General features: G+C 40.1%; 3 protein-coding genes across 3 annotated transcripts; all 3 read left to right on the forward strand.

Annotated features, from left to right (window-relative positions):
• Window positions 1-34: 34 nt before the first annotated feature.
• LOC308116787 (uncharacterized protein) lies at window positions 35-5,698 on the forward strand. The gene is made up of 2 exons (XM_080475181.1): window positions 35-121; window positions 3,360-5,698. Exon 2 carries the CDS (start codon window positions 3,362-3,364, stop codon window positions 4,574-4,576), a length of 1,215 nt encoding a protein of 404 aa, XP_080331307.1. The 5' UTR covers window positions 35-121; window positions 3,360-3,361; the 3' UTR covers window positions 4,577-5,698.
• A 3,117-nt stretch (window positions 5,699-8,815) lies between these two features.
• Window positions 8,816-12,956, forward strand: best4 (bestrophin 4). Its single transcript, XM_080475168.1, has 9 exons — window positions 8,816-9,044; window positions 9,117-9,217; window positions 9,533-9,766; window positions 9,950-10,104; window positions 10,230-10,307; window positions 10,393-10,545; window positions 11,005-11,085; window positions 11,172-11,326; window positions 12,649-12,956. Exons 1-9 carry the CDS (start codon window positions 8,893-8,895, stop codon window positions 12,887-12,889), a joined length of 1,350 nt encoding a protein of 449 aa, XP_080331294.1. The 5' UTR covers window positions 8,816-8,892; the 3' UTR covers window positions 12,890-12,956.
• A 1,629-nt stretch (window positions 12,957-14,585) lies between these two features.
• LOC308118355 (E3 ubiquitin-protein ligase HECTD3-like) lies at window positions 14,586-25,316 on the forward strand. Its single transcript, XM_080477738.1, has 20 exons — window positions 14,586-14,717; window positions 16,037-16,440; window positions 17,799-18,055; window positions 18,136-18,292; window positions 18,531-18,646; window positions 19,430-19,540; window positions 19,629-19,711; window positions 19,825-19,990; window positions 20,123-20,204; window positions 20,898-21,080; window positions 21,188-21,240; window positions 21,339-21,507; window positions 21,594-21,707; window positions 21,784-21,873; window positions 22,110-22,316; window positions 22,435-22,564; window positions 22,797-22,871; window positions 23,658-23,739; window positions 24,556-24,627; window positions 24,804-25,316. Exons 2-20 carry the CDS (start codon window positions 16,096-16,098, stop codon window positions 24,871-24,873), a joined length of 2,562 nt encoding a protein of 853 aa, XP_080333864.1. The 5' UTR covers window positions 14,586-14,717; window positions 16,037-16,095; the 3' UTR covers window positions 24,874-25,316.
• Window positions 25,317-25,511: the final 195 nt, after the last annotated feature.

Raw genomic sequence — 25,511 nt, forward strand, 5'->3', positions numbered from 1 at the left:
GGAGGAGGAGGAGGAGGAGGAGGAGGAGAGCTTCACTTGATGGGATGCAGAGAGGAGAGAAGACGTCATGTGTGAGTCCTCCATCAAAGTCCCACAGCAGAGCAACAGCTCAAAACCTCAGGTAGGTGCTCACATGTTAATCTTTGCAGTGGCTGTTTATGTTTTGAAGCAAGTGTGCACTCAAGTTCTTAAAGTTTTTTATTTACTGCTCGTCTTTCTGTTTTTACAACCCATGAAACGTTTGCATTTTTGCACATTTTGTAATGAAAAGAATTAAATGTTGGTCATTTCTGCTGCTGAGCATCAAATTCAGAAAAGTACTTTTAAAGTAAGTTTTTAATCTTATCAGAAAGTTTGCTTGATTTAATCAAGCATATTTAATTGATAGTGGATATTAAATAAGTAAACTGGTTATTTCTCTATACATTTTCTCATTAAAAGGGACTTGTTAGTCCTTGCCTTTCCAGCCGTGCTGTCCCCGGGATATTTTGTGATGGAAAACTGAATGGATAATGGAGACCGTTATTTCAGAGGAAGCTCTGCTGCCAGGGAGGATGTAGCGGCTCGCATTGTTAGCGGGTGAGATCATCCATGTTGTCCACATCTAAATTCTCGGTTGAGATCAAGATCTTTTTGGTGAGGGTCAATCAGTGTGCCTGTGTTTGTGTGTGTGATGTCAAAATCCAAAGATCAAGCTCATCTGTCGATGTTTGGACTGACTGCTTACTTGACACAAATCGACAGAAACGTCAGACAAGGCCGATCACATCGGCTCGGCTTCATGACAACTCTGACCTTTACACTACTCCTCCCCTCAAGTCTGAGATGGGAGTGGGACTCTTCAGGCTGGAAGTGTCTGAACTGGAGAGCAACAGGACTTGGCAACACATCCACAAGTTGTTTTAACTTAGCTCAAGATGTGTAGGTGCGAATGTTTAGACCAAAGCATCCAAACTTAGGACACTAAGTATTGCCTATCCGTAACCACTATACTTTTACTTTTTCCGTGTTTGGAGGAGGAGAAGAAGCTTTGGCTGCATGTGTTTGTTGATAGCATTCAGTGACAACAAAAGCATTTCATAATGCAGTGCAGCATGCAGATGATTAAGGACATGGAGATGTGGTTCTATAGATAAACAAAAAGCACTGAAAGAAATCTTGGTTGACAGGATTTTGGCCTCCTATTTGGAGTCGTTTGCTGTTATTTGTGATGAGCTTTTCACACTTTATTCCTCACATTCTCTTGTTTGATATCTAGTTCAACCAAGAGTCCAAAAACATGCATTTAAGGTAATTAGGTGACTCTAATGGGCTTCAATGTAAATGTGTGGTTGTCTGTCTTTCTGTGTATGTCCTGTGATGAACTGGTGACCTGTCCAGGGCGTGTCCTGCCTCGACTGGACCACATCTCCAATAAACATTGCCTTTCATATCGTCATCTTTGTTCATTTCTACATTGGGGTGATCAGTTCTCACAGTGAAGGTCTGCTCTAAAATTTGACCCAGATACATGCATGTTTCTGCTCTTCTTCTATTTTTTTTAATTTTCTGTCCAAGCAGTGTCTTGACAGGCTGTTTATCGTCTTGGAATTCAGACTCCCCTCTTTAACATATACATCCTCCTTCATACTGACCATAACTCATCCTCACACACACACACTCACTGGAGATACGCATCATCTCCAGAAGCAGCAGATATCAGCTCGAAACACAGCGTTAGTCTCCACCAACACTTGTTTCCTGTGTTTGTTTAAGAGCTGATACTTTGAGTTTAGGGTGAAATCCATCAATGCCTCTTTTATATGTTCCTTTTTTTTGTTTGTTTCATGCCTGTTGGCGGGGGAAATTACATCTAATGAACACAAAGTACTTCAATAATGAGCTGTTGAGTCATTGTTTTGAAGTGTTTCCTTTGAAAAGGTGTTTTGGTTTCCTAGTTTGTGCCAAATTGGTTACATTACGCTTATCAGTAAAAAAATTCACTAGATTTTGGGTTCAAAGGCTTTAAGGACTTGCATTTAATTATAAAAACAATTTTTTTTTTAAATTTCTTTGATAGGAACACAAAAAGACTAAGATTAATAATAATCTATGGCAGGATTCTGATTTTTAAAACCTGCATCAAGAGAATATCATTACAGATTAATTTATTTTTGATCACTTGACCCATTTCATTGGGTTTTGCTCCCTTGTGATTGTTTGTTGTGGTCATATTAGAAGCCATGCATTAACAAACGTGCATCCCCGGCCTGTAGTTAGGTCATCATCCCTCTTGTCCTTGTTAGGAGTTCTGAAGTGAGGCATCTGATTAAGGAGGTCTACGTGGTAACACAAGCCTCCAGCTGACAACGGTGGTCCTGCCTAAACCCTCTGCTGGTCATGAATCGGTCCTGTTTGTTGGAGAGTTAGCGCATTCCTGCTTCCGAGCAGCAGAGCGGCTTTCAATCCTTTTTGTAGTGGGTGAAACAAGCACACCCTGCCCGCCGGTGTCTCTTATCCTGACGCTTCACATGAAAGTCATTCGGGGTGTAAAACCAAAAAAAAGATCTTGTTCCTGTTTACCCCGTGCTCTTTTATGTTTAGGCAGCGTCACAGAACGCAGGGGTTTGAAGAAGTGAGCAGCAATTGGGTTTAGGGTTGTGTCACCGAGAGCAGATGCCACCTATCCCAAATGACTCACAGCAGGAAGGAAATTACTTTAAAATAGTCCTGGTGGGGTGAAATTACAGAGAAAGTTTACACAAAAGCTACAAGCATGGATGCTGTTTTCTACTCTTAAGTGTAGTTTCATTCTGTGAGCTTGGTCAGGCCCTGCAAGCTAAAATGAACTTTTCTGATGATACAGATGAACGTGAGTCATTTGTTATTCTTAAAGGGTGACATGTTTGTATCTCAAAGTAACACTAGAGCTGATTCATTCCAAAGGGTGTAGGCTTATTGATTTGCTTGCATTAGCACAAGAAAGCGCAGATGTTTCTTTATCAATCCAGATATGAAGGGGTCCAAGTCCTTGTAGAATCTAGATGAACTTCCTCTTGGACCCGGCTGCAGCCCTCCTGTCGATGAAACAAAACCATCACGTGAGCGTTATAGTAGCACCTGTTTCCTCTCCTACAGCCAAACATTGGACTCCTGATCCCCAGTGATCGGTGTCACTATGCCAACTGTGACGATCCTCAGCAACCGGGAGTCCTCGGAGAAGCATAATGTACGTCTCCGTTGGCAGACATACAGTCCCCCTCCTGCACTTGACAGGACAGACAGGGAGGATGAAGGAGCAGAGGACACGACTGCAGTAGTTTTTTTAGTGAGACAATCACCTTGTTTTCATCTGTCTCCTACTGTGTTTTGTTTTTCAGAGATGGCTTTCCGCTGGAATTCCCTTCTAATTTTCGCACTGCTGGTGAAAACGGAGCTTGTGACTGGATGCGTTTGTCCAGCAGCTACGGTTTTGTCTCAGTTCCCCTCGGAGATTTCTGCTCACGTCTGCTGTCTGAACTACTCTGGCTCCACTTTCAGCCATGTGCACTGGTCTGTGTTTACCAGTGAGACAAGCCTCCAGACACTGGATCTCTCCAGCTGTAATATCAGCTCCATTGGTTTCAATGCCAGCGAGGCCTCTGCTTTACAGAGAGTTTATTTGGGTCACAACAGACTAACAACCTTACCAAGGGAATTCCTCTCTGGCCAGCCTCGTCTGATGGAGGTGGATCTGAGTGGGAACTTGCTTCAGGAGCTGCCTGAAGACTTCCTCCGTGGCACTGACAATCTCCAGGAACTGTATCTGCAGGAGAACCAGCTCCGATTCCTTCATGGTTCCATACTGCAGAAGTCCAGTCTTCAGAGACTGGAGCTGGATTGGAACCCGTGGGACTGCTCCTGTTCCCTCAGGGAAGGCTTGGAGGCGGGTGAGCACGCCAACCGGACCACCAGTCTGCAGTATCTGGTGGGGAACTTGACCTGCGTCACGCCCCAGCACCTGGCTGGCAGGACGATATGGTCGGTGAAGCTAAACGATGTGTGCCGCCCAGCTGCCCTCACGGCGCTCTTCATTGTGCTCCCCCTCATCTTCCTCTCTGCCTTGCTGCTTTGCTGGTGCTGCGGGAGAAAGAGGAAGAAGAAAGAAATGTCCATGCTGAGCACCTCAAAAAAGAGGGCGTCCAGTGCCGGCTTGAACGGTCAGAAACATTTCATCAAGCAGCTGCCTCTGGCTGCCGAGCAGAGTAAAGCTGGAGAATCCGTTAAAGAGGGGATCCTGAACAACCAGCTGTTCCTGCGTCCGGCGTCCACCCTCCTGGGCAGCACGAGGGACATCTATGAAGAGGTAGAGATCAAGCTGGGCTCTGTGGACTCTCTCCCACAGGTCTCCTCACACTGCTCCAGCTCCACAGAGGGGATGCAGGACGGGATCAGTAAGACAGAGCTGGACGCTGTCAGCGTGACAGAAGTAATGAAAGACTCAGCTGACAGGGAGAAAGCCTACCTGACTCAGTCCACTGAATATTATAGTTTAGTGCCGGGTATCGAGCTGGAGGACTCGGACCACGGAGAGTATGAGAATGTTGATCTCTCGTGACATCACCTGAAAAGAAACATTGAACATTTAGGGAAATATGTAAAAATGTGATTTTTTTTGGTTACATGAGAAGATCTGCAACGTTCCATCACGTTCATGGTGATATTCCTTATAATGATCAGGTATATGAAAATGAACTATTTTGATTGCAGATTTTAAATGCACTAAAGAGAAACACTGTGAGTGTGTCACAGAAAGGGGAAGTTTTCTCGATACAGAGACAGTGTGGAACGACCTCAGAGGTATCACAATGTAAGGGGAAGTGATTTAATCCCCAGCTTTTCCTGTGGGACCTGAGAAATGCAGCGACCTTTTGAAAGGGAGGCCTGCTGTTTTGTTTTGTTTTTTTACTGTGAAGAAAAAAATGCAGTTTTAAAGACGCAGAGTCATTTACTTTACTTTATTCTGTACTTGCTTATACTGTTAAGCACTAATGCAGTTATTTATATAATGTTTCCCCCTTTTTTTTTTCTTTTTTTTTTTTTTACTTCACCCTATTGTGATTCTTAAATGCATTCCAGTTTGACTTGTTACCGATTGGATCACGTGATGTTTCCCATTAAATTTGTACAACTGGAGCCGCACAACCTGATAGATGGGTGCTGCTCGGTGACTAATCTGATCGCTATGCTCTCAGTTATTTCAAAGCAAAATGTGGAATGTAAAGCGTACTTAAGAAGTCTGACCTTTTTTTTTTTTTGGTGTCCTGAAGGTGTAACGTGTCATACACTGTATGTTCTTTTTTAAAAATGCTTTGGGAGACGAGTGTTTAAACGCTGATGAAAGCTGGTTCGAGATAAAAATCTGTGCAGTGCCGGTTCAGTGAACTGGGGAAGAGACCTACATAGGAGACAACAGTGAGCATCGGGGTCATCGTGTAGGACGCAGACGCTGGATTGTTATCTCAGAGGTGGAAAACCCAGACTCACACGCTTTCAGAGCTTTGGAAACTAATTGGGTTGTGCTCAATAAAAGAGGGTGCAGTGAAGGGTGAGGTACTTCCTGGAATTGAAGTCAAGGGAGATGTCATTGTCCAGAAAGGTTTTCTCATATTTTCCATTTAAGCTTTACTCATCAGGCATTGTGTCATTTGCTGTTTCTCCAACCCAAAGCATCTGAGTTAAAAAAATAAAATAAAATCATAATAAAAAAAAAAAAAAATAACTCACATGAATAACTGAATGTTGTATATTGTCTTTTTTCTAAGCTGAACCATAATTTAACTTTTAAGTTGTTTTGTCCTAAATCATTGTTTCCATACCTGCTTTTTAAGCTTTTAGAATAATAGTTTACTGACTCTGAACAGTTGAAACACTGACATCCCAAGTTTGTTCTGCGACAGTTTAGTTGATTATCAGAAAATTTGTATATATATTCTAGATCACTACAGAAGCAGTGATCTTATTATACGCTTAAATCTAACCAGTTTTTCCAAAAATATTTAAATGTCAGCTCAAATTAATCTCAAAAACGTTTCTGCTAAAATATGTTCTTCTGGAATATGAAAACAAAACCAAACAAATATTGACACCACATTGAAATTGTCGAAAGAACTTTATCAAAAATGACTTCATAGTACACAAAAATGTTAAATGATACAAAAAGAATTCAATGCATCAATCAATGCAAACTAATTGATCATCTGTCTGAAGCAAAACTGGTAATGTGATAAAAGCACATCATGTTTAATAGGAAGATGCACTACCTTGATTGTTTTTGAAAGCAAAATGTTGTTGGGACCAAATAAAATATATTTTCCTGCCATAAAATGTTGACTAATAACACGGTCACTGTGAAAAGCAAACTGAAGTGTATCGACAGATCTTTGTATGTTTGAGAAGCAGCTTCAGGCCCTTTGTATTTGAGTTTCCTCCATGGCCTCCTGCCTCTTTCTGCCCTGACAATGACCCAGGCCGGCCTCAGCTACCTGAAATCCCACTTTTCTTTTTGAGCTCTAATTTCACTCACCGTGGGAAGTTGTAATTACAGCGTTGGGTTACTGAAACGATCAGAACAGGCCGCTCTCCCTCTCTGTCTGTCTCTGTGCTGTTCTCAGAAGTCTTAGTCCTGACCAGTGGATCCAGTAGCAGAGGCCAGGAAATGAGTGAGCTCAAACCGTTGAAGTATCCATGGATGCAAATCTGGGAGCGTGTTTGATCCCGAACAAGATTACAGACCACCCATTGTCTGCAGATCTCATAGAGAAGGCAGACCCGAAGATAACAACTGCAAAACTTGGCTTTTATCATTTCAGTGACATTCAAATGGAAAGAGAAAATTTGATTACACATATTTAAAATTGAATACATACAAATATGCTGTGTGATATGTAGATAATGGCTGCATTGGATGTCAAACCATCATAGATAAACATGACAGAACAGTATTTACTATATCAGGTGTAGCAATAATTGTTTCTTGTCAACAGGAGAGAGTTGGCATGTCTTTGTTTATGAGATAAATTCAGACAGTGACGCCTCAGGGCAGCGGCTGGAAGCACAGTTACAAATTACAAGAGCGCCCTCTCGCGTCAGGAATTGGAATGAACCAAACCCATCGCCACCTGTGACAAATAGACATAAATCTCTTGGTTGTAAATCCACAATGAGGATCGCCAGCTTGCTGCAGACAACAGGGAAGTGTGACAGTGGCTGCAGTCCCAGAGGGCACATGGCCTCATAAATGTTCAGGGCAAACAAGAGTCCGAGGTTGGAGCCCAGCTGAAAAAGATTTACAATAGACTGCTGTAACGATGTGAAAAATAAACAAGTGAGCAGATTGCAGGAGTCGGTAACAAAGACTGAGGGACAGGAGGGATGACACATCTGAAAGGTCTGTTATTTAGACTGTTGTTATCGCTTGTAAAATGCATTCAATAGCCTGGCTGGGTGTGTTGTTTGACGGTCTGAGGTGAAGCATTATATCTCCTGAGATAACAGGTCCAAAGTACTTTGGAGATCTGTGTCGCATGAGAGGGAGAGACCGAGGAGGAATGGCTTTTTAAATAATCAGTTGTTACATCACATTACATGTGCAGTTGTAGTAAAAACTTCACTTCCCAGCAGTGACACATAAGGCATAAAATGGTTTTGAAATATAACACACAAAATATGAACAAAAAATAAGTTAAAACAATAAAACACTTCAAATCCTCCACAAAAATAATGAAATACAATCATGATCCACTAATATAATTAACATTTTAGGATGATGCAGAGGTCGGCATTGTTGTCTCAGAACTTTACTATTTTGTACTTGAGCCATGCAGGGGTGTAGTGGTCAGCACAACTACCTCACCTTGGCCATGTCTCTGGTTCAAGTCCAGGCTGGGGTTCTCTATGTTTGGAGTTTCTGTGTTCTCCCTATGTGTGTCTGAATTTCCTCCAACAGTCCAAAAATCTACAATTTCTAGTTAGTTGGTGACTCTTTGTCCCAAAGTTGTGAGAGTGTGTGCTCATCTGGCCTGTCTCAAAAGTCTATTTTCTCTCACTTATATGGAATAGATTGTCATCAATTAGTAGATCAAAACATTCTTCTCCAACAGAGTTATAGATATAGATTTAATATCATAACTGTATTTGAGCATAAAATGTGTTTGTGGAACCCTGTTTTGTTGCCGTGTGTATTTGATTTACTGTTTGTGTGCATTTAACTTGTATGTTCATTTCTTCCGATGTGAAACTGTTTAATGGGATTATCAGCACATGTAACTGCATCAAAAGTGCTTTTTAAATGTTTTTTTTTCTAATTAATTTTGACAGTGAAGTCAATGAGCTCATTTTTTTATGGTTTATTGTTTTTTTATGATTTTTGGGACACAGCACATATTCGAACACCTTTACCATCCATGGAACCAAACTGAATTCACTTTTTTACTTATTCAATAACAATTCCTGTCAAAAACAGAATTAAAAAAATTACCAACACCTAAACATCTGATTAATTAGTACAATACATTGTGGTCTGTTCAAGTGCTTATTGCTCTCTGGATAAATACTATGAAATAAATAAAATTGTAAGAAAAATTATAAATGTCAAAATTCTATTTCAAATTTAAACCATATACCAGAACACCCAAACGTTTCACAGTTAAAAGATCACTGAAATTATAAGTGATGAATTGATCTCCCAGACTGCAGATTGATGGAAGAAGAGGCTATTTCTGTTCATGCGGTAGGCGTGTTTCTCTCAGGCTGTTGGTTCCCAGGTTATAAATTTAAAAGGTGAGCTTATGACGGCATAACACAGAGGTTTAAAACGAGGCTCAGTTGAACAAATGTTCTTTTCAGGACTGCAGGATTCAAAACAGAACAAACATGACAGTGTCCTACACTCTGGAGGTGGCCAACGCAAGGTTTGGTGGCTTCACCAGGCTCCTCTTCAGGTGGAAGGGGAGTATCTACAGGCTGCTGTATAAGGAGCTCCTGGTGTTTTGTGGAGTTTATCTATTTTTCAGTGTCTATTACAGGTGAATTGATCGATATGCGTCATTCAATCTTCGCCATCCTACAGTGTCGTTGATATTTAACCTGCTCCACAGATTCATCCTCACTCCAAAGCAGCAGGATCTCTTTGAGCGTGTCGCCCTGTACTGTGACCGCTTCACCAACACCAACTTCATCCCGGTTCTGTTTGTGCTCGGTAAGACTGAACCAACAGTCTCTGTCCAGCTGAATCAACCGAATGTAGAGCTTTGATTGCTTTTCTTGTTTTTCATTGGGAAATTTCCATTTTTGTAGTCTCATTGTTCTCATCAGTTAGTGACTGTCTTCGCTTTTTCTAAAACATATAGCTTGATGTTTTGCTGTTGTGAATAAATCGAGTTGTTAATGACCTTTTTTTGGTCATCGTAAGCCTGATTCATAGGTGTTCACTACTAAATCCTCTTGGCATTTCTAACTGATTATCTAACTGATTCTAACTAACCGTTTAATGTGATGTTCCGATTCATCCCAGGTTTCTATGTGACCATGGCCTTTAATCGCTGGTGGGGTCAGTACACCAGCTTCCCGCTGCCTGACAATCTGATGATGGTGGTCTCCGGGAACGTCCATGGGGCGGACGAGAGGGGCCGTCTGCTGCGACGGACCCTCATGAGATATGCCAACTTATCTTCAGTCCTCATCCTGCGCTCTATCAGCACGAGGGTTCACAAGCGGTTCCCAACCTTGGAGCACGTTGTGGAGGCCGGTAAGGAAAAACAGTGCTTCACAATCTCTGCATCACACCAATCCTTCATCGACTAACCTAATTATTTCATTTTTCCATCATTCATTTAAGAAAAAAAAAAACGATATTTGAAGATCTGCTCTTTCCAAACATTGTTTCAGGAGTTTTATCAATAAATAGTGAAGGTGTGTGTTCTGTCTGTAGGGTTCATGACCACACATGAGCTGAAAATGTTCGAGTCTCTGCACTCGGACTTCAACAAGTACTGGATGCCTCTGACCTGGTTTTCAAACCTGGCATCCAGAGCAAGAGAGGAGGGCCGAGTGAGGGACGACATAGCCCTGAGGCTGCTGATGGACGTGAGCTGCCTATTAGTTGAAGATTTACACATTTACACAAGGAAAAAAACAAACCAAAAAAAGATTTACACATGATATACGCCAAAAATAAACTCCCTTTATAATTGTATGTGCTGTGTTTGCAGGAGCTCAATAAATACAGAAGCAAGTGCAGCCTGTTGTTCCACTTTGACTGGATAAGCATCCCTCTGGTTTATACTCAGGTATTTTTACGCTTTGAAAAAAATTTAAATACTGAACTTAACAGTAAATATGAGCAGTTTGCATTTTTATTGCTTGTCTCCGCAGGTAGTAACCATTGCAGTTTACTCCTTTTTTGCCTTCTGTGTGATCGGACGACAATTCCTCAACCCAGAGAAGGGATACAGCGATCACAAGATAGACATGTATGTTCCTGTTTTTACCCTGCTGCAGTTCTTCTTCTACGCCGGCTGGCTCAAGGTAGTGTCCTCATCCAAGTTAGAGAACTTTATTTTAATTAGTATGAATGTTTACATCTCGACTCTTTGATTTCATATCATTGGGAGAAAATACGCTTTCACCATCCATTGTGCTGCCTTCAGAATAACATAATTTGAATAATGGTTTTGTAGGATTTCATATTGAAAGAAATACACTGACGATGAAAAGAGTCAGAAAAAACAAAGCATCACAACAACAAAATTCATGATAGAATAAATTTTTGCATCAAATGTTTCTAAGTTCAGAGTAATCAGAGACCATTTTGAAGGCATTGTCTGTCGGGTCAAGGGCGAGTAGATTATTAAGACGAAAATAAAATAAAAAAAATGTAGCAGCAGTTTCCCCCAGCACAGCGCGTAGCTCAGTAATCTTCATGGTTTCAGGTGGCTCATATTTTCCTTGATTCATCCATGTGACTGTGTTTTTTCTGCTCTGTAGGTGGGAGAGCTGATAATCAATCCATTCGGTGAGGATGACGATGACTTTGAAACCAACCAATTGATTGATCGAAACATTGAGGTTTCTCCTCTCCTCAGATTTGTCACCACAAATGACCATCATAGACATTTTGGGTTCGATTTCATTTTGCTCCTGCTTCTTGTCAGGTGTCGATGCTGGCTGTGGACGACATGTACCAGAACTTGGCTCCGATCGTGAAGGACAAACACTGGATGCAGAGGAAATTCTCCGTCCCTTACACTGTGTCGACGGCTGCTGAGACGCTCAGGCCAGCTTTCAAAGGATCCACCTTCGACATGAGGTAAACTTACAGACTGAAGAGGTAACTCAGGTTGCAGGTGTTAAACATCTCCAGACCAGGCCTGCATGCCGCCTTTAGGGATTCACAATTTTGAGGACAAAAAGCCTTCATATTGAGTTGCAAATTTTCCAGTTTAAATCAGAATATAGAATTTTACCTGTACGTAGGACCAATTTTCTTTCAAGTCCAAAACCAGCAGGGTGTCATGCTTGTTGTTATTTACTTGGTAATATATTGTAAGGCATCACAATTTGAACTATTTCAATTTACTCTGACATCGTTTCTGCCAGTCCCCACTGACGTTGGAGCAGCTTCTGCAGCATTTCCCAGGGTTTGCTGCATCTACCTCGATCAGGATACAAATATTAGCCAGAATACAGTAATAAATCATTAAACTTGTTGGACAGGGGAGCTCAAATACACGGTCCATGGACTAAAACAGGGCTGCAGGCCTAATGCAGAATGACTATGCATGTGGGTGTGATATTGAAGACGGTATCTTTAAATTTTTAATAAAGTGAATCCTGCTTGTCATTTTTCCATCGAGGACTGCACTGTTTGATTAAGATTAGCCGACCTCACACAACACTGGGATCCCAGTTTGTGGAGCAGTGATTCAGCAATGAAAACGAGCTACCCAACTGCAAGAGAAACAACAATAGACGTTGAATTTGTGAACACGTGCACACTGAATCCTACACACATAGATGCAAGCAAGGACTTCACAGGCTTAAACCAACGCTGGAGCTGGCAGGTTTTCAGATCTTTCAGATTTGCCAAATGAAACACAAAGTGTAGTCATTTGTTGCACTTTTGAAGGAAAAAATAATGCCAAAGAGAAAGAGAGAGAATATTTCACTGTATTTTGCCAGATGATGCATTTTGGAATATGATAAAGGTCTGAATTAGCATGTAAATCCATTCGTTCAGGTTTTGGTTCACAATTATAATTTTTCTTATTAGTTGCAGATTTATTCAGAATGGGCTTGGGCCCGTTTCTGTAGAGTTTGCATGTTCTCGCTGTGCATGAGTTCTCTCCAGAGACACCACGTTCGACAATTAAAAAATGTGTTAGAGGTTAACTGATAACTAGAAAACGCCATGTTAGCTTTGTGATGGACCGGAGACCTGTTCAGGGTGTGACCTATCTTTATGGGTTTGACACCCCTGCTGTAGACTTCCTCTATTTACCAGCTGCCACTTTTGTTTGTCTTGGGAAATATTGGTTATTTGCCTATGACCCACACCTTTCTGCTTGTTGCAGTAGTCTTCTCGCATGAGTTTGCGTACATTTGAGAGTAAGTTGTCTGTCATAATTACAGGATGAGCGCTGAAGATCTTGAGATTCACCAACTTACAGACAAACAGTATTTGCCCCTTCATGGTTCTCTGGGTGATGGGCTCCAGCACCTTCTGCGGAACAGTGAGGGTGGCAGCCTGCCCATGGTGAATGGCTCATCACACCCAAACCAGGAAGATAAGGATGCCAACGCTGACTGTGACCTCTCCAGCCACAAGGAACAAGAGACGGCGCTGATCAAAGTTACAGTGGAAAGTTACTAGAGAAAAGGCTTCTTGTGATTTTTTTCGCCACTGTTTGAAGTTTAACGCAATAAATTTATATCACATCAAAACGCTTTATTTGTTTGAGTAGCTGTACATTTTAATATGACATTGTAACTATGATTTGATTAGGCTTTTGAATATCAGGTATGGAGTTTATGACATCAGCAACTCAGTTTCCACTTCACAAATTTAAATATGTAGTTTTACTTAATACTGAGAAAGTCACACATCTGTATTGAGCTTCACATCCCAATTTACTCTATTTCAAACCTTTTGATTGACATAATTACAATTCGCACAATTAAAACAAAACTGAAGAAAAAAAAAGCCCCAAAACAAGAAACTTCAGTTATAACAATTTTAATATTTAGTATGTCTTATTCATATTGTATTCACATCACATATGAATATACATCATATAATTATCAATTATGGATTATTGTGATTATTATGTATTAATCATCCATATGCTATATATATTTTATAATGTACAGTAGTTTGCAAATGTATTTATACCAATTGAACTGTTCCATAATTTGTCACATTACAACCACAAATATGTGCAAAGCTGGTGGCGATCCCCCCAAAACACTTGCAGTTGTGATTACAGCTAAAGTCTTAAGAATACTAGCCACACATTACTGTTTGTTTTTTTTATTTGTAAAAATTTTAAATTGTAAACTATGGACTATTTTACTTCCATTTCACAATTATTTGGCACACTGTGTTGGTCTTGACAAAATGTGGGAAAGTTTGAGGGATTTGAATACTTTTGCAAGTGACTGTACATATTACTACACCTTTATATAGATTACATATAAATATACCATTTACATTCATGAGCAGCAACCAAAAGGCCAAACGAATACCAACAAAGTTCATCCAACTCATAGCGGTTTATTTTGTTTTCTAGATATGCTTGAACTATGTTAATGTTCAAAATATTTTCAGATATTATCTTCCGTTGTTATAAAAGTTAAATCCCACAGATACACAGTGAAGTTCAGTTGACTGGCTGCATCTGAAATGCACAAATGCCTTTCAAATCCTAATTTCTTACCTTTATTTGTCAAAACATTTGAATACTGCAGGCCAACTGTTGAATAGTTATCTTGTACATTAATTGAATAGTCCCGACATTATCATTGAATAGGAGAATGAAGGAACAGTATCAGGTACGTAAGGATGTGGCATTACTATGTATTGATTTGACTTATTATTTGCAATAGATTTTGGATATGTTTGCCTCTTTGGTGGCTTCTAAATTAGTTTACTGTTTATTACTCCTCCAATTATTAACAATTATCAAACATTTTTTTATTTCATTTCTTTCGGAATTCATTCCAGACATATCAAAAAAATAGTATGAAAAAGGAGAGAGAGGAGAGAGAGGAGAGAGAGAGAAAGCGCGAGACACGCACACATACAGATACACATATATATATAAAACCCCTTGTAAATAAATCTATTTTTAATAACTATACATGAACATAAAATAAATAAATCCATACCAAAACTATACACACCAAGACATATATATATACATACACGTAGAAATACACATGGGTAGGAATTTTCTTTTTTCTTAAATTCCGTGTTTGTGTCCAACTTCTTTCTTTCTTTCTTTCTTTCTTTCTTTCTTTCTTTCTTTCTTTCTTTCTTTCTTTCTTTCTTTCTTTCTTGTTTATTCCAGTAAGTGACGACGACGCAACTACGGAAAGTCAGAAGGATCAAAAAAGTCGATTTGCGCTTCCGCGTTTACGGAACCAGCCGCGTCGGGAGTCGGGAGGAGTCCAGCGTTAAGAAAAACTCAAACTGAGCGGAGGTACGTTATTTTTTACTGTTTCTACACCCAACTCTGGATTTTAATAAGACTAACGTGTCTTTTTCATTAGACGGCATGACTTGTCCTAAACTGGGCAAGACGCCCACTGCAGATAAACTAACGGCAACTTTGATTGAACTGCTGAGAGACTGGGAGATCTGAAATATGGAAACACCATCATTTGAAACATACGACTGAATTCATTATTGCTGTGCGTTAATTTTTATGGTCGTCCGAGTGATCGGACCCTTTAAATAGACCGGCTGAAGAAACGGGGCGGCGTGTTTGAATGGGAAAAGTTGACTCATTAAGTATCATGACGCAGTGATGCAGAGTTGGCATGAGATTCACACTTCCTGCATCGATGATCTTTGAATCGAATCATCATCAGTGATCGTTTCGACGCCTCCTTCCCATCGGTGTGGGGTAGATGCTATGCAACAAGCTCAGTTTTCTCAACGGTATCTGTCTTTGGAGCGGCAGAAATACCGTCTCCATGAGCGGCCAGCTGTGCGCCAGTGTGCAGGGACCGTGTGCAAATTAAAACCGCTGCAACAGCCAAGACACGTCCTGCAAAAATATCTAATAACGTCACTGTTATTCACTGCAGTGTCACCAAGATCACTACAGCCTTCATTTGTCTCCTCACCAGACTACAACATTTGGTTTGAAATTTAAAGGAAGGAAAAAAAAAAAGGCTTTTTCATTATTTCTATTGATTGGTAAGAAATTTCAATAACTTCACTGCCATGTACTGTTGACCTATGAAACCCTCTTCATTGATTGATTTAAACCAGAATGTTTAAGATCATGAATTGAACTTCTTAAACACTTTAACACAGGGGTGTCAAACACAGTTTAGTTCTGCGGCCACATACAGTCCAATTTCATCTTGAGCGGGTCGGACTGATAAAATAGTGCCCTGATGACCTTTAAATTGTAACTTTAAAGCTTTAATTCGTGGCACAAGGCGTACACGATGAAAACGTCTATATTTTTCATAAAACCAAACAATTAGTACAGACAATGACTACAATCTCAACATAAAGCCAATTACCAAATACCTTCTTGGTCAAAATGCAGTGACTTGTCTAAAAAGAAAACCTGTTGCTGCATGTCTTTTACAAAATCATCCTGACTTTTATGCTAATCTGATAGCAAAGAGGTCGCTATCTTTCCCAGCAGCATCATTGATGTCTCAGCTCGGGGCTCAGTGTTGTGTCTTCTTACAAATTCTAAAATATAGAGAAGGTTTTGAAGGATGTTTAGTAAAGTCTATTTGTTTCATAAATAATCTCTTTGTTTTTGTTTTTTTGCAGTGGTGTATCAATGTGAAGATGATGAACTGCTGACTGGCTCCCCCATCATCTTCACCAGCATGTCTCTGAGCAACAATCCTCATCTGCTGCTGGGCAGGATCCGCTTCTTCAACAAGTGCATTGAGAGTTTCAGGGAGGGCGAGTCTGTACCCGAGAGTTTGTGTTATGTCCCCAAAGAAGTGTGCTACAAAATCTGCAAGGATTCGTCATCTACCGCTGCCTCCCATGGAGTTCCTACTGGGATTGCAGGAAAAACCCTCATCTCTGTCTATGAAAGCCCCCAACGTAGTCTTCACAGCAAGAAATTTTGCAAATACAATTTTCAACTGAAGAAAGGGGCTTGCATCTGGACAACAGGAGAAGAATACTGTAACAACCAGGGCCTGTGGGTTAAAATCAGTAAGGTAAGATAGTGTGCTTGCTGTTTCCTTTTTATTATCATATGATATTATATCACAGATAGTTTTTTGTGAGAACATTTCCCTATATTTAAATTCAAATTGTGAAATGAGAGGTTACCATTTACTTGTATGTATCATAAATTAACAATGAAGTGGCAATGTGGCATTGCGGTGATGGACCTGTGAATCTGCTGAGGTGTTTTGGAAGTTTATGTTGCTTTGGACTTCAGATCATCTGTATGGAAGCTCTGGTGTTTCCTGTCTTCGTCTTCATAACAGTTCATTTGCCAGGAGCAGGGCAGGGCAGGGCAGCTGGCACCTGGTCAAGCTCAGTAAGATCACTGCCAGCAAAGAAGTTCTTAAAAAAATAAACATCTCCTGTAAGGCCTCTCAGCAGAAGCATCAACATCTCTGAAAATCTCCCTGTGTGAGTATGAAAACCAGAAGGGACTGAAGAACAAGAGGAGAATCACAAAATGATATAATGACCTCACAAATGACAGAAAAAGAAAAAGAAAATGCCATTATGAAGTTGGGTCTCCAGAAAGTGTTGGCTTTCCAATTGAAGGGTATTTGAAAGGAGCTAAACCAAATAATATCAGGGTTATTCAGTCAAACATTAAAAAAGGCTCATGGAAAGACCGCATTTGTAACTATTACCCCAAAGGAAGATAAAAACGTAATTGTGACTACAAGCTATCCACATTGATTTTGACTAATAGATTTGACAATATCAGTGGAACTACAACAATCAGGAGAAAAGACCATATTAAGTCCAGACACTGAGCAAGCCTTTGACATGGGCAGTTCTTTATTTTTTATTTCAGACTCATTCATGAGACTCCCTCATGTTCTAAAAACTACAGCAAACAATGTTTGAAAACAGATGACTAAAATGGACAATCTACTAAGACCTTCATAAACACTGAAAGTAATTCTACTGACACTTTGTTCAGTGTGTTTTCAGTTGTTTGAATGGAGGGGGAAAAAAACAGTTGAAATAAATCTCATTGTGGAAGCTGTGGTGATTTCTGAACTTGATTATCCACACTCCTTGTTGGCTCTTTTAGTTTTTTAAATTGACAAACACGTTACCTTTCCAGTCAGGTTTCTACAAATCTGCTTTAATGGCACGCAGTTTGTGAGCAGCCCACCCTTTTCAGGATTGACTTTCTGTCAATCAGGACATCTATCCAGACGGCACTGTGACGACACCTGACTGAGAGTTTCATGGTATTGATACAATATAGATAGTGCTCAAGCTTTACTTGATATACTTAAGTGTAATGAGATTTTTCTTTTTTTTCTGAAAACATGCATGTCTCAGTCGAAAGATGAATATAAGCGACGTGTGTTTTCAGGAGCAGCTGGAGGAGCACTGTCCCGGCCAAGAGTTGGAGGAAGGCTGGATCCTGGCATGTAAACGCACTGAGGGATGTGACCGGCTGGTACCTCTGGAGTCGCCACAGACCATCAGCAGGCAGCGGCAGCTCTTCGGGTACGACCACAAACCCTGCAACAGGTGGGAGCAGATGGTGGACGTGGTGGAATGCGCGCTTTACAAAAACACCAGGCCCCAAATCGCAGCGTGTGACGACACTGCTGTCCAGAAGTTGAGGTGAGCTGCCTTCGATGGACGTCAAACTGGATCGTCAAGATGATTTGGTCAAACCGTAATGTGAACTTTGAACCTTCCAGGTACGTTCCTCCCAGCTGGACGCTTGAATGTGATGAGGACCTGATACACTACCTGTACGAACAGAAAGAGATGGAGGACACGATGACGATGCAGGGGGAAGAGATGCTTGGATGTTTGAAAGACTCCGTGAAGGCCATTGATGCGTCTTCGATCGCGGTAAGCATCATTCAGCTCTTTTCACAAACCTTCTCTGAAACTGACCCTTTGATTAACTGGCTGTTTTTAACTTTGATGCAAGCCATTTGAAATAAGTTACGTTTCTGATGTAACAAAAATACTGCATCAAATAAAATCATTGATCCATGGAACATATTTTACGTGTGTTTTAATAAGTATGCATGTTTTTGCGTATTCCTTTCACCTGTCATGCTACCTTGATATTTGGTGACGTCAGCCTTACTACGGGCTGAACTGTATGACAGACGACGACCAAGACTCATTCTGGGAGAGTGCGGGCAAAAGAGGACAACACTGGATCCGCCTGCACATGAGGAGAAGCATCGTGGTCGAGTAAGAAGCGCCAAGCCACTAATTAATTCATATAAATCAGTGAGATTGTAGTCCACACAGTGATCTTTTATTTTGGCGACTTGGGTTTTATTGTGTTTTCTATACTTCTGACCATAATTCATTCAAGTCGCATATTTTGCCAGATTTTTCATTTTTATTGTTCACCTGTCGTGCTGATCGGCGTTCATGCTCATCAAATAATTATGAGCATTTTGTCATCTTATGTTTTATTTTCATGGCATGTGAAAGCATAAAAAGCACAATGATTTGAGATTTATTCAGATAGCCCCTTTTAACCAAATGCATTTATTCAAGCTGATGTGCAAGCAAATGGAAAACTTTTTACATTTTAAGATGTAATTGTATTCTGCTCCTTTGCATTTCATTGATTTGAACTATTAGGAACCCATCCTAATGAAATAGCACAGTTCACTGCAACGCCAGATCAAACACACAGTGAAACTTTATGATATCTCAAGCTAATCTGATCATTACTTTTGCAAAAGAAGACATGATAACTGAGTGGTAATAAAGTAAGAAATAAAGAAGCAAAGTAAATTTGTGTTTTCAGTCTTTGTGAGCTGGCTGGTGTCTGACCATTGTCATTTCTAGATGTTATTGCCATAAGAGTTGCTCATTCAGGCAAAATACAACTACTGCATGTCTATCTACACACGACCCACTCTGAGTCACATGTAGGAAGTTAGTTACTTAGACGTTTCTGATAAATTGTGAGCATGCTTTTATCTTATGCAGTATATTGTGCCTGTTTTTGTCCACCAGTAAATTGATGGTGTTTGTAAATACCGATGACCACGATTATATGCCCAAGAAAATCACAATTTATGGAGGTGAAAAACACCTGAAGAAGCTGAATGAAGTCATCATAGACGAGTAAGAAAGTCTTCTCATTACCAGCTGGTTTAGTAAATTTTTTGTTGTTGCTGATGTGTCATAACTTATTGTCCCTATTTGCCTCCAGATGTACCACTGGAGAAGTGTGTGTACTGCAGGATATGACCTTCCACCTGCCCGTCATTGAGATTCGAGTTGAAGAATCTGCGTGTCAGGCTATTTATTAACTTCTTGTGTGATTTGTCTTTCAACATTGAGATGCCTCTGTAGATGCTTCTCCAGTAAACCTAAAACAATATGTGTTTCCTCCTGGTCCTTTACAGTCGAGGGGACAAATGCGCGGATCCGAGGCTTGAAGATCACTTCATCGTGTGAGAGGGACCTGGGCCTCAATGCAGACGAGTTTCGGTCGTCTAAACTGGTGCGCTACCCCCGTCTGCGGGATACCCCACCTGACATCCTTTACAACAGAGCTTCACTCATTCAGAGGTGAGTAGTGCTCATTCAACCACTTGTTACAGGTTTTTACAATAACCTTTTTTTTTTTTTTTTTATACAGTTTACGAGTTCTGCTGTTCATGTTCACGTTATATTGAACGGTTATCCGTCTTGTCTCTGCAGGTTCATCTGTGTCCTGGACAGTGTTCTGCCTTATTTAGTGCCAGCGTGGAACTACAGCCTTGGTAGCTTCAGCAAAATCAAAGTGAGTCATCTGAAAACTTTTAATAAATGCAATAGAGGCTGTTAGAAACATCAACATATAAACTCTGAGTTTATCTTTACATTCATTTGAGAACATCATAAAGTCATCTATAGTGAGTGACTCAAACGAAACTCGCTGCAAAACTGTGATCAATAGGAAGGCAGAAGTTTAACAGATGGGTCAATATTGTAGTATTATTAAATGAGTAACATCTTTACCTTTGAGTAGCATAAACTGCTTGCCTTTCCTTGTTTGACTAAAGACAAAGGGATGCACTTTTTTCTTTTCTTTTCTTTCTTTCTTTCCTACTTTTTTTTTCTTCATTCCACATTACTCACACATACCTGCAAGTTGAGACACATTTTTTTTCAAGCTCTTGACATTTCTACTAGGTTAACTTTTAAACATTCATTAGTTTTTTTATTGCCATAAATATGAATAACTTCACATTTTTTATTATTATTCATATGCTCCTCTCATATGCATCATCACCCCTTGTTTATGTAGTGTCTGCACAATGTATCCCTTTACTGGGGTTGTTTGATAATGGGACTGATCCAGCTGTTTGTATTTTTGAGAACTAAAGGCCCATATCGGATAGATATGCACATACTGAATGACTGTAATTGAACACTTGATATTTAGCTTCCTCATATATGAATACAATCTGTATTTGTCATTTTTGATCTGTAGAGCGCAAAGCAATTTTTGCTGCTGTCCAAATGCCGCACAGATCTCATCACTCAGTGCCTGAAGGACTCGGAGACCAAAGAACCAGAACGATTGCCAGAAGTCACAGTCAACAGGCGTCTAGCTGCGGAGCACAGAGAAAACCCGTCTCTGGACCCCAGCTGCAGGAATACTCTGTTCAATCAGGTACTGACAATCATGGTCAAGATATTTACATTACGGAGGTTAGATGCTCATGACAGTCTGATGTTAAGATTTAAATACTGTTGTGACTTGTAATTTTCCTCCTTCAGATGTATGACGCTCTGAAGGAATCTGCCACATTGAAGAATGCCTTGACGTATAGGTCTGCATATTCCCCAGCCATATATGTTTGATATTTTTCTCTCTGCTCGTGACTGTAACCAAGTGGTTTCATTTCTCAATTTCTGTCAACCTCAACAGATGGCCCATTACTTTTGTCCAATGGTGGAAATGTGTGTTTGTTGGAGAAGGAGTCATTGACCAAGGCGGTGGGTTTCGAGACAGCATGACAGACATGTCGGAGGAGCTTTGCCCCAGCTCAGCCGATAGTCCGATACCTTTGCCTTTCTTCATTCGGACATCCAACCAAGTAATCACTCCACAACAATGCCTATCAGAAATTATTTAAATTCAGTGTTGTCACTCTCCTGAAATTATATTGTCTTTATCTGTTAGGATTCTTTAGATGACAAAGATTACTACATCCCAAACCCGTCCTGTAAAGACTTTTGCAAGTATGAGTGGATTGGCCAGCTCATGGGAGGTGCTCTTAGAGGGAAAGATTTCTTGGTGAGTTAGTCTCTACTTGTTATTTGGTGTATATTTTTGTATGATTGAGTCTTGAATAGGTACCTTATGTCGACAGATCTTGGCTCTGCCCAGCCTGGTGTGGAAGCAGTTGACTGGAGAAGCCATCAGCTGGAGTAAAGACTTCCCCGCAGTCGACTCTGTGCTGGTGAGGACATTAAAATAAATGTTTAATCACAAGATGTAACGCTAATCCTTCTGAAAGAAGAGAAAGCTCTGTTCAACAGTTGGAAAAATCTGTGTTTTTTACATGGCACACTCTCTTCTGTCTTCTTATTCTTTCCATTTAAAAGGAAATATGATAGGAAAACATAACTTTTGTTTGGTCAGTGATTCGTCCGTTCTGGTTGTGGCTTCATGCTAAACGTGGATGTGTGTGTTCAGGTAAACCTGCTGGAGGCCATGGAGAACATGGACCAGGAGACCTTTGAGTTCAGGTTTGGCGAGGAGCTGGTCTATACCACACTGCTGACTGACGGCCAGATGGTGGACCTCATCCCCGGCGGCAGCAATGTGTCGGTTCACTACGAGGACCGCAGTGAGTTCATCCGCCTGGTGCAGAAGGCTCGGCTGGAGGAGAGCAAACAGCAGGTGGGCCTTCAACTTTATTTCTCTCAACTGCTCTTGTTTTTATTCTTGAGGGAAAACTGCGCAAAGCTAAATCCTCACAGTTGGTCCATTCTCTTGATTATCCATATCTGTGCTGCAGATTGCAGCCATGCAGGCGGGGCTGCTGAAGGTAGTCCCCCAGGCAGTGCTGGACCTGCTCACCTGGCAGGAAGTGGAGAAGAAAGTGTGCGGAGACCCCGAGATAACAGTGGAAGCTCTGAAACAAACCAGTGAGTTTTAATTTGACAATTAGCAGTAAATATGACTGAAGCAAGTCACATTTTGTGGTGTCGATATTCTTTGTCAACACAATACAATGGGAATGTCTTTAGGGAACTGATTCATTATTTAGAACTGAGAATAGTTCTTCAGATGATTATGAGGCGATAAAAGCAACAAAGCTACTATCTATAAGAAAGTTGCATTAAATAAAGTCTCTCTATTCTTCTGATTTCTCAACAGTACTATTTGGAGGCCAGGAAGAAAACGATGTCAGAGTGCAATACTTTTGGGAGGCGCTGACAAACTTCACCAACGGTCAGTGTACCGTTTATATTGATCTTTTTCTAAAACAGTTCATGTCTTTTGTCAAGTGAACTACATATTTTGGTGTCAAGTGTCCTTGCTGCAATTTCTAAAAGGTTGAGATGATGTGTAAAATGCAAATAAAAACAGAGTGAATAATTGGTGAATTGATTCCGTTTCCAAATCTTCTAACTTGTATTTAATTGTCAATCGAAGGAGGAAACATGTCAGCTCTCCATAATTTCATTTAATATTGAAGAGATTAGTTTATTTTCGCTATTGCAGAGGTTGCCACAGCAATTCATGACAACTTTCACTATGAATTTGGCTTGTTTTCATGTTGCTTGCCCTTTTTGCCACAGCCCCGATTTGACTCATGCTAAAGGGAAAGGCTTAACCAGATGCAACATTGGAAATCTGAACAAATTTACATTTCATGGCAGTGACACATCCCATAAAAGTTGGGACCAGAAATAGTTTTTCTGCACAGAGTTATGCTACTGTGCCCAATTAAAGGAACCTGGTTTAAAACTGCTTTACAGTGTTCTTACTCCGACCCCGCCTTTTTTGTTAAGATGTTTTTGAATCTAATTCCAAAATGAACTATTCCTCTTTTAGGTTTTACTCTCATATCTGACATGCTGTCTATGTCCTGTTGTAGAAAAAACATTTGCATGATGTTGTGTTTGCATTTTACACATCCTATCAAGCTTTTTTGGAATCGGGTTGCATTTAATTTACTCAAGAAGTAAAGAATTGAACACGGCAACCAACAAGACTGTTGAATTCAATTTGCAGAAGACCGCAGTAGGCTTCTGAGGTTTGCTACCGGCAGGAGTCGACTTCCGGCACCTTTCTGGATCCATTTTGACAATCCAAGGTGAGCACGAATGAATTATCTTTAGCAGTCACTATTATGAAGGAGGGATGTCCTGATCAAATTGAAACTAAACTCTGGCCACCATAAAGCAGCTGCAGAGATGGTCTCGGAGGGACTGCAATCCATCTCTGGCATAGCCTGAATGCAACGGAAATCAATTACAGTCGACTGCTGACAAAATGCCCTGTGGTTCTTTAATCGCTCCATATGAAAAAGCCAAAACATAAAACAATTTCTATCTGTATCCACATGACCATGACGCTTGTAAAGCTTTTGGATGCACTGTCATCTTGACATTATATTTTAGATTTATATATTACAGTTCTGATATATATTTATCAAAGCTATACAACAAAGTATGTGATAGCATACAGGGTCTTTTAAAAATAAATAAATAGGGGTGACCCCTCTTAGTTTCACTGCAGACATTAGGAGCTCCACTATTTGCTCCATGTCACTGCCGAGCTGAGCTGCCAATTGGATCGATTCGGATCCTTTTCAGGTAAATCCACCAGGGTTGCATACACAACAGTTTTGCGGGTCTCATACAGCAGATAATTTGTAAGAAGCCATCCAGGAGATTATGAACAATTGGACAACTTCAAGTCATTTTGTCTACAATAGACCCACTTTACAGGTCAGTGTACTAAGGGAATCAGCATAGAATCTGGAAAGTATTGGGATCGGCAAATACTACACACTTCGAAACAAATCTGATTGGAAGCCGTAAAAGTGTGATCCCATCTATGATGTAGTGTTTCATGATTCGAAAGAAAGCATTATTTAAAAAAATGTATATTCTATTCCGGAATACAGCTCTTTAAAGAACGACGATCTTCCCCGAGCATGTACTTGTGGCAACACTCTTGATCTACCAAGTTACTCAAGGTACGACTGATGTGTATGTTTCATGATGCACTTTTGCAGAAATATGTTTTATTTATTTTAGAAAATGATGTATCTTGCACAAAACATTTTGAAAAATAAAAATTCTGAAAAAGGCAAATGCAATGTCACATTAATCACCTTGTATGTGTCCTCTGCTCCTTTTTGTTTCTTTGCAGTGCAAAGGTTTGTGAAGAGAAGCTGCGTTTTGCTGTGTACAACTGTATGAGCATTGACACTGACAACTGACCTTCCTACTGTTCCAATCAACACTACATGCTCAACAAACTGCAGCTGAAAGGAGAAGACAATTCAAATTAATCACCAAATATTAAAGTCTGCCAATCGAACTATATCTGAATATAATAAAGATTTACATGGAAATCTAATTAAAGGGGGATTATATTTACACCTTCTGTGTGCTTGTTTGATCAGATATGAATGAATGTAATAAATGAATGAATGTACAAAGATACTTCAAGACATTTTTAATCACAGGGGTCACTGTTTAATTCATGTGTTTGGATAAAACATTTTTATTCTCAAGTTCCTCTTTGTGTGATTGATCATCAGATCGAAAACAGGACCAGTCAATGCATCAAGACTACAAATCATAAAAATAAGAAGCTACTGAAAAGTATGACGTATATTCGTGCATATTTTTGAGCAGAATAAATTAAAAGTTAAATGTTATAAATCGTTTGAAAAATTGTTGAAATGGATGGAATTGTTTGAAATTCAAACTTTGGGCAAAGCATATTTATTTCCATAGCACCACAATTAAGAACAGCATGAAAAGGATAATAAATAACGTTCACGCTTTATTAAGACAAAGATAAAAAAATAAAAAAATAAAATCTAAAGCCTGTGCAAATATCAGGAAGTTT

The sequence above is a fragment of the Lipophrys pholis genome (genome assembly GCF_963383615.2).
Source record: "Lipophrys pholis genome assembly, chromosome: 1".
NCBI lineage: Eukaryota > Metazoa > Chordata > Actinopteri > Blenniiformes > Blenniidae > Lipophrys > Lipophrys pholis.